Source organism: Coenobita brevimanus, chromosome 71, assembly GCF_032717465.1.
Source record: "Coenobita brevimanus isolate Jiangsu-jjx chromosome 71, ASM3271746v2, whole genome shotgun sequence".
In the NCBI taxonomy this organism is placed as follows: domain Eukaryota; kingdom Metazoa; phylum Arthropoda; class Malacostraca; order Decapoda; family Coenobitidae; genus Coenobita; species Coenobita brevimanus.
In genome coordinates this window covers 2,351,554-2,361,405 of record NC_137024.1, presented here as the reverse complement: position 1 = coordinate 2,361,405, position 9,852 = coordinate 2,351,554, and the positions used below count along the sequence as shown (strand labels likewise).

General features: G+C 41.1%; 1 protein-coding gene across 1 annotated transcript; it reads right to left on the bottom strand.

The window, feature by feature from the left end:
* Positions 1 to 3,950: 3,950 nt before the first annotated feature.
* LOC145406689 (tubulin alpha-3 chain) lies at positions 3,951 to 9,211 on the bottom strand. Its single transcript, XM_080277789.1, has 3 exons — positions 9,132 to 9,211; positions 7,411 to 7,633; positions 3,951 to 5,139 (listed from the first exon to the last, which is right to left on the bottom strand). The coding sequence occupies exons 1-3, from the start codon at positions 9,132 to 9,134 to the stop codon at positions 4,010 to 4,012; spliced, it is 1,356 nt and encodes a 451-aa protein (XP_080133915.1). The 5' UTR covers positions 9,135 to 9,211; the 3' UTR covers positions 3,951 to 4,009.
* Positions 9,212 to 9,852: the final 641 nt, after the last annotated feature.

Genomic DNA, 9,852 nt, shown 5'->3' with positions numbered 1-9,852 from the left:
GTATGGTAGCGTTGTCAAGCAGTTGTGCCTTATTCGATTGTTGAACATCACGGCATTGGTGAGGGAAGGGTTTGAAGTGCATTAGACAAGTGTTTTTTCACGCGGAACGATGGAGCGTGACAAGAGAGGCCTTAAAGTACCATCGAATAAAGTATGTCAATAAGAAAGCCATAGTGACGCGTCACAGTGAGAATGTTAACTGTAACGCATCTACTCGTGAAAAGAGCCCTCATCGTGGATGCTTACCTCCAGGCTTCAATATCACTTTGCTCTATGATAGTTATGTTAAATGGATGCTAGCAGAAAATCACAGTGAAGATGAAACAGTGAAACAGCGATATTATCATAAGGTGTTCAGTACCTATTCTCCATTTCACCAAGTTTGGCACCATCACTGATGTCCTCAACGCCTGTAGTGTTCATGTAATCATTTGCACTAGGTGAACCTCTAGTTATAACCTTAAGAACCAATATAAAAGGCAATACAAAAACGTATATCCAGCACTAACGACCTTATTAATGCTACAGGTGTTGAGGACATCACTGATGGTGCCAGACTAGGTGGAACGGAGTACTGTATAGTACAACATTCTGTTCTAACGCCTAGCAGTGACGCGTGCAGTGATAAGATTAATCTTGAGCTGGATAAATTAGTGGCTGGTAATAATGATCAAGTGTGGGATTTAAAATAAAGCAGTACATCATGCAAGGACTGCCGGTGGAGAGAATCCTGAAGCAGTATAATAGTGACGAGAACCTTAGGCTTGCTTGCATAGCAACAAACCTCCAGCAAACTCTCCCCACCCCAATGCTTAGTGCGGGTCAGCAATACTACAAGCAAAAGCTTTGGACATACAGTATTGGAGTGCACAGTGTAAATGAACGAAAAGGGTTTGTGTTCAGTTGGATAGAGACTTGAGGGTCAAAGAGGTTCTAGTGAAATACCGGTAGCTTCGTGTTTGAACCACAACATCCAACATAAAGCCAGACATTCGTTAATTAGTTCTCGGACAGTTGCACAGGACAAAATAAGTCGCAACATTGTATTGACATCTCAGAGGAATATTCGTTCAGGACGGTTCGACATGATTAAACATTATGATCCTAGTCATTCGTACCTCCCATGTGAGACAAGGTTTTGGACATATCGAACAAGTTCATCGGATACCAGTGTACAACGTGAAGAAAATATACAGACCACTGTTGTGTAGGGGAAGAACTTAATGGACTTTTGATTCTCCCAAGGAAGTTTTTATATCCTCACTGGGCGTCAAAGCCGGTTTCAATGTTCACACTTATGGTCCCCGCACCACAAAAGCAAGTGTCTTAAAAAAGAAACGTTGCACATCCCTGGATTTGTCACTTGTGCCACTTACCTCTAAGTACCCGGCCTCTGTTCAAATATCACAAACAAAACGGATTTAATGCCGTTTGTTCCTGCTGAATACATGCCATTCCACCAAGCTTTATTGCAAGAACATGGAGCCACTGCCGGGTTTGTTTCATATGACCCGGATGACGATCTTTTGTGTTAACCTGATGCTCCTTTCCACCCACACCTGCCACCATCACATAACTGTATCTTCAGTAATGGTGAGTAGTTACTTATAAAACTTTCATGTATGTAGCTACTTCTGATTTTCTTGTTATGTATGTACTTATAATTATTTTTCTTATTGCATGCTAGAACCAACCGAAGTTTTTGTCGGTTACATTTTTTTATTCGTATTCATTTTTATATTTATTCCGCAAATACTAACCGTGTACAGCAGGTGTGTCTTGTCACACCTGCCTGTGAAGTATGCCATTCGGAGGTTAGGACCAGAATATCATAACATGTTTTTTAACAAGATATTGTCAGCGAGACCAGGCAAGTGTTTGCATGTATTATATATTATGCTAAACACATCTGCACCAATGGACACTGTGACAGACTTTAAGTGCAACCATCTTAAAGGTTGCTTTTGGTGGCTTGTCCACTATACGCTTCATATAAAGCTCATCGAATTTCATGCAGCTACCTTTTCAAGTTGTGGTGGTGACCCAGGTTCGTAAGGTTGGCTAATGATCATAGTTACAAGTTAGCCGGATTGAAGACTGCACAGGTTAGGTCTGTATTAGGTTAGGTTGAAAAAATTTCCGTATTCTAGGTTTATGAAGAAATTTCATCCATATATATATATATATATATATATATATATATATATATATTTTGTGTGTGTGTCCGACTCTGGGCATAGGCTTCACAGCCTGCTATCTATCCCAAGACACGTGATTCCTGAGTATGCGTGGAGGGAATATTGCAGGAGACTGGTGAAAATCGAAACATCGCAAAACTATTAACCATAAGGTGAAGTTGTAACCTCCGCAAAAACCTTGATCTCATCACCTCTCTGAGACCTACAAAAAACACTCCAGCCATCTCCCGAGTTAATCCGGCTGTTAATGAATATCTGGCAACATCCTGGACGGCGCGAAAGTTGCGACTTGCGAAATTCATTACTCCAATCGCCACTCCCAGTGACCTCTGTCTGCCTGCGGGGCGGGCAGCCCGGCTGCGGGAGTGCGTGACAGTCCTGAGTCTCGTGACTCGCTGCGGCCAGTGAATGTCCAGTGCTCACAGAGCTCTCGTCAGGGGAGGGTGAATGCGGGTGCTGCATAAATTGTTTTTTTCCGTCACCAAAGCGCTTTGTGCAGATCTCGTCTTGGATTGGTTTTATTAGTTACTACATTAATAGATTAAATTTCAACTAAGCGTAAAATTCCAATATCCGTTGGGGCCAGAATAGCTGTGGTAGCGCTCGCATTTCACGACCGTAAATGGCAATTTTAGCCGGCACCAGGCAAACGTATTTCCGGAGATATGTATTCTTGTTGTCCTGCATAATTATATGGCCCATTGGTCTTAGCTTGGGGGATTCACCGACCTCCCCTGTTGAATGTAGGTCTGGCATGACGCTTCTAAGAGAATAATTAGCTGTTAGATGTTAACATATGTAGAAATGGAGTTCCCCCGAGCTAAGCCCTGTATTGGACTATATAGCCCCGCTAGGGTTACAGGAGCGAGCTACCACTCCCGGCACGGCAGCCCGGGCGAGGCTCGAACTCGCAATCCCCCGATTACGAGTCCGGCGCGCTACCACTGTGCTACCGCGTCCCCCCCTAACATATGTAGAAGCGTAGTAGTCAAACTGCCAGGGAGCTAAGACTTATTCAAGAATCTACAGTACTGTTTAGACCTGTTATGCAAGCGGCAAGTTAACTTGTGGAGGGAGAGTAAGAGAAGGTGCTCGACAGGAATGAATCTGAGGGAGGAAAATGGCTTATTCAGGCAGACAGACAGACTTCCTGGGATACCCACATGAACTAGTACAAGCTTTAAGTGAACAAGTGCAAAGATTACAGGAACACTTAAGATTTATGTCTATAAACCCTGCAAAACATTACCATCTGAGGCTAAAGCTTTTAACTACAGTAACTCAAATGTAGAGATACTTGGGGTACCGATAACCTATACCAAGATTGATGCGGACCACCGCAAACTTCTGCATTGCCATTTGCAGTATGGCTGTTTGATATCACTATTAACCAAAGTAATTAAGTCCAGTCACAGGAAATGCACAGCACACTTCAAACCTTTTGATGCTTAGGCAGGAAACGCAGATAGTAAATTCAAGCAGAAACAAACATCAAAGATATCTAGTTTACAGTAACTTTAGGCATGCTTGTGGGAGCAGTAGTTTCAATTAAAAAAATAGGTATTAGGCTAATCAAACAAAATATTCAGCAACATTACCTCAGTAGCACATTACCAATTTGAAGTTCAGTGCATTACCTTTATATAATTTTAGCTACAAATCCAATCAACATCCCAAGACACCTATAGAAGTTTCATACTACTGTACTATTATTTCCAGATATCCAACTGTGAATAAAGGTGTAGAAAACACTTGTACAAATTCATTTTTATTTTGGGACAGACTTTTGAAGAGAATTTTTCAGGTACTACCTAATACTCCTCTCCCTCTTCCTCACCCTCTGCATCAGCAGAATCTACACCAACTTCCTCATAGTCCTTCTCAAGGGCAGCCAGATCCTCCCTGGCTTCAGTGAACTCTCCCTCCTCCATACCCTCACCAACATACCAGTGAACAAAGGCCCTCTTTGCATACATGAGATCAAACTTATGGTCGAGACGTGCCCAAGCCTCTGCAATGGCAGTAGTGTTGGACAACATGCATACAGCACGAGACACCTTGGCCAGGTCACCACCAGGTACAACAGTTGGTGGCTGGTAGTTAATGCCAACCTTGAAGCCAGTGGGGCACCAGTCGACAAACTGAATGGTCCTCTTTGTCTTGATTGTAGCAATAGCAGCATTTACATCCTTTGGTACAACATCACCCCTGTACAGGAGACAGCAGGCCATGTACTTCCCATGGCGAGGATCACATTTCACCATTTGGTTTGCAGGCTCAAAGCAGGCATTTGTGATCTCAGATACTGACAGCTGCTCGTGGTAGGCCTTTTCAGCAGAGATTACAGGTGCATAGGTGACGAGAGGGAAGTGGATCCTTGGGTAGGGCACAAGATTGGTCTGGAACTCTGTAAGGTCCACATTGAGAGCACCATCAAAACGGAGGGATGCAGTGATGGAAGAAACAATCTGACCAATCAGCCGGTTAAGGTTCGTGTATGTGGGCCTCTCAATGTCCAGATTCCTGCGGCAGATGTCATAGATAGCTTCATTGTCAACCATGAAAGCGCAGTCAGAGTGCTCCAGCGTAGTGTGGGTAGTAAGAATTGAATTGTATGGTTCAACCACTGCAGTAGCCACCTGAGGAGCAGGGTAAATTGCGAATTCCAGTTTGCTCTTCTTGCCGTAGTCAACTGAAAGTCTTTCCATCAGGAGAGATGTGAAACCTGAGCCAGTGCCACCACCAAATGAGTGGAAGATGAGGAATCCCTGCAGACCTGTACAGTTGTCAGCCAATTTACGAATGCGGTCAAGTACAATGTCAACAATCTCTTTCCCAATTGTGTAGTGGCCACGTGCATAGTTGTTAGCTGCATCCTCCTTTCCAGTGATGAGTTGCTCAGGATGGAAAAGTTGACGGTAGACCCCAGTTCTGATTTCATCTGTGAACAAAGCAAACTATTACCATTCTATGCTGGATAGCATCTCCTACAGCTGTCACTTGAATACTGTATGCATCTTAATGTAGTCCATCAGAACTGAATCGGATGATTTACACTGAAAGGGTATTGTTATAAAAGTGCATAAAATTTGCAATGTCAGTCCATACCAACAACTCTTCAAAATTTGTCAACTTCATCCCCCCGTCAGATTCTACAGGACAATTAACATTACCAAAGAAATCTCAATGCAATGTAACATCCACCTACATAATTCAGACCCTGTAAATATCAGTATGCTTGGAGAATTAATTGTGGAACACTAAATGGGAGTGCTGTGGGAATGCAACCTGCTATAAGGTATCTACTTGCAGTATAAATTAGCAAAGTAGTTTCAGTGGATTATCAATTCCTCATCCGTTATTTGGAGTGCCAGTACCCAATATTGTACAACTGATCCCTCTTCTCTGAACCAGAGCATGGTAATTTTACATATTTAAGTTCCCAGTAATGTTGGGTTTATGTATTAATACTGAAATAGGCAAATATCACCAAACTGGCTACATCTATTGAACAGTACGGTACTGTAGTGTGCAACAATACGAAGGGGAACTAAAGAGATTTCAAGTGTTGGTAGACTATCCCAAACCTATTATCCACTCATTGTCAAAATTTCACAGCCTACAAGTGTAGCCTACATTACATCTGAAGCATCAAGTACATGACTGCAGTTTAACATTAAAAATGTTTTATGGTATTTTAATTTCCAGTACCTACTGAGGAAGTTAACTACTACTCAGTAATCTGTGCTTAACTGTGGAAAAATACTGTATCAAAGCATTTTTAAGCAGTTTCTTCAGCAAGCATACAAATAAGATACATTAACCTCAGTTACTGTATTGCTTTATCACCAGTCATTTCTTCATATCACTATATAATTATTAAACTTCAGTCCCTTACAGTGGAGGAACCAGTCCTTGTACTGAAAAGAAAGCCTTGTAGGCAGCATCCTCTGAAGTGAAAGTGAAATCTGTGAACATCTGGCACCAGGAATAACCCAGTGTACACTAAACCTTTTTCCAGGATAGCCACAAAACTGCTAAAAATTTGTGATATATCAATGGAGATCTTAATCACTTGCACCAAGGTAATGTGGCCAGTGTTCAGCTGACTAAACTGGAATATTTGATGGTTTTGTGTATTTCATTGGTAAATGTGTAATCCTAGTTCATTTTGTAGAATGTGCACCCATCCAAGTCATGGTATAGAAAATGTGCACCCATGTTAGTTATGGTAACCCACTAGTTTCAATCACCAGCACAAAACTTTAAGTGCATGTTACAGTGCACAACAGACACCATCCCCATGGCCCTACCACCTGGTAAATCGCTATTAAATCATGTAGTTTTCAGGATTCAGTGAAAAATATTATCGCCTATCTTAGAACCAATAGACCAGTTAATGAAATTATAGGTGGAATGGAAAGGATAACTTCATCAGACACCTAGAAATGCTAAGAATGCCGCAAATTATATACCCTGGCGATTTCTATACTAACTGCTGAAAGTGAAAATTATGAACCATTAGCTTATGCTAAATTAGGCAGTTATTACATGAAGGTACTGTAGTGTTGGATATTAGTGATTTAGTAAATAACAAGAACTTAACTGTCCTTTAACAAAAATGGCTTTTGTTACAACTTCAAAACCTTGGGATTATTTTGCCAGCATTCTTAACATTTCTAGGTGTCTGAGGAAGTTATCCTTTCCATTCCAGCTATAATTTCATTAACTGGTCTATTGGTTCTAAGATAGGCGACTATTTTTCACTGAATCCTGAAAACTAGCTGATGGTTAATAGTGATCTACCAGATAGAAATTGGCAAAAGCTAACGGTTCATAATTTTCACTTTCAGCAATTAGTGTAGAAATCACCATGGTATATTAATATCCTGCTGTTCTGGTAATATTTCAAATCTATTAGTGTCAGTGGGAAAAAAAAAAAAAAAAAAAAAAGCATGAATGCACCCACACCACTAGTTTTACAGTAGTTAAAAAGCAGTAAGGTTTTAGTTTAAGCACTTAAGATCAGATCTAAATGCTATTCAAATTAAATTGTCCACCTAACCAAATGAACCCACGAGAAGTTTATGCTAGCCATCACCAAACTGGAGAGCATGAACAAACCAATAACCATACAGAAACTGAAAATGTTCTCAAACTAACAAGGACATTGATTTGGTTCAAGAGGTTGTGCTTAGCCTGTCTCACTTACCAATTACAGTGGGCTCAAGATCAACAAAGACTGCTCTGGGGACGTGTTTCCCAGCCCCCGTTTCACTGAAGAAGGTATTGAAGGAGTCGTCCCCACCACCAATGGTCTTGTCTGAGGGCATCTGACCATCAGGCTGGATCCCATGCTCCAGGCAGTACAATTCCCAGCAGGCATTGCCCATCTGGGCACCAGCCTGACCCACATGAACTGAGATACACTCACGCTGAAAAAAAAAATGAACAGGAAATTATATGATTGCAGTTTTACAACCTGGAATAAACTGTTTACCTTTGCAATTGTCATTCTTGTTACATCCATAGTTATGTTCTGAATATGAATTAGGGTTAGATGTAGCCTTCACTGATCATTGCAAAAATTATTTCATGAACACTGGACAAAACCTCTCAGCCGTTACATATACCAAACTTTCATGCCTCCCGATGGCTGAAATATGAATTTTAAGTAGCTACTAACCCATTCTACCCAGTTCTTCAGTTTTGATCAGTATAGGATTCTGTAAGTTTATCACAGGTTAACATTCACTCCGAGGTCTACCTACAAGCTGAATAAAATCGTCCAGAAACCAAATTGTCTGTTTTACTATGATTGCTTTTTTTAGGCGTTTTGTCTGCGGCCACCCTTTGCGGGATTAGGGCGTCGGGCTATAGATAGACTATGATTGCACTACCATCCATCAAGCAATGTGGTATTGTTCACCTGGAATCCAGTAATATGGTATTATTAATGGGAACATTTCCAACTGTTTATAATGAGCGGCAACAATGTAAGGAAATGCATGCCAAATAGGTATGTTAAACAAGTTATTTCGGTTTTACTGCAGTTTGAGTCACGCCTGTTTGGTTGGTTCGGCAATTTAGTATTAGGTATGGTTAGTCCATATAGAAGAGATTAAATTTGGTTGGTATAAAAAAAAATCTAGAACCTGGACTGTCCGAGGCGTTACTTGTAATTCCTTTACCCTTCACGGCGCTCAATGTGACTTTTTCGTGACACTTGGTTTCAGGATTTTTCAAACTACTTTGATACGCCAGTAATCAACCCCGTCACTAATGGAATACTTCGTCCAAACAATACTGTATGGTAACTTGCAATAACTTAATGGTACATGGCTAACAGGGTAAGGCATTCGATAATTCCCGCGCGCCATCCTTTGTCCCGCCACACCCAAACCCTCGGCTAGAGTACACCCGTACAGAAAAATATCTTTACAATTCTTCCCTTACAGATGAAACTGATAAAAATATTCCCCTGACTACTCATAGTTGTATAAGGGTAGTAAATATCAATACATGAAAATTTTATGGAACCTTTCTCAGAATTATTTGGCTAAAAAATGCGATAAGCAACAGGTTCACTGTGGAAAGATCGATCACCTGCGCAAGGTTTTTGAGTGTTCACTTAAACACCCGTCTAAATGTCTCCCACCCACTGAAATTATGGTTACACAAAAATTAATTCACTAAGAGGATGCAGCTTTATCTCCATTAACACTTGCACAAGCAGCCTGTCTTGAGCACTACTGCCGGTAATAGTCATTAATAAATGCTCATGTTGAGGTTATGACCAGAAAATCGAAGTTAATGACTAAAGGTGAATCGTGTTAGGTTGCAGTTATTTCACGTGCATAATATAAATTTCTGCCACACTTTAACACTGGATTTCCGTTACATTGGTTTTTGGCAAATTAAAATAAAACTCACCATTTTGTTTGAGTGGATAAACCAAGCTTGCCGAGATCACAAGGAACTATGTACGCTGCCCTCGCGATTCCTCAACAATTTGAATTTTCCACATCCCCACTGGTTATATACCTCCTCTGACGTCACAGCCGCTCGCCAGCTGATTGGCCGACTCAAAGAGGGACACGCTTTCATTTGTGGCGGGAACCCGGCTTTATTTTAACCGGCTTTGTATTTGCAGATATTATGGGGTGCTAGAAAAGCATTGGCATGGTTACAATTTGAGTAAATATTTACAGGTATGAAAACAGTTTTTATTCGTGCTCATTTGCTTTCAGAAAGCACACGGCTGACTAGATTCAGTACCCACAATGCAATATTTTAACACGTGGAAAGCTTTCATGTGAATGAAATCTGTAATCTCCCAGGTAATTGAAAAGCCGTCAGGGATATTGACTGTCATATTTAATCCATCATTGAGATGGCTCTTACGTCGTGAATTTCAGTGATAAAGAGAAACTGATGTTTAGGGTGTGGCTGGCGCCAGTATTCAAATCGTCGATATCTACCAGCACTCCTGCCGTTCTGTGTGTGCTGTTCAACCTTTAATTTATGTTTTATACTATATTACAAAGTCATGTAAAGCAGTTTTGCATGTAAGGCTTATTTCTTCATCCAGCGTCTACCAGTAAACATTGTTCACCCTAATAGCGCCTCTTGCCCCTCTCCCTCCCTCCCACCC

Excerpts from the sequence above, each read along its gene's own strand:
- LOC145406689 (XM_080277789.1), bottom strand. Across the intron at positions 5,140-7,410 it reads TCTTGAGCCCACTGTAATTG|ATGAAATCAGAACTGGGGTC; the intron begins GTAAGTGAGACA and ends CTTTGTTCACAG.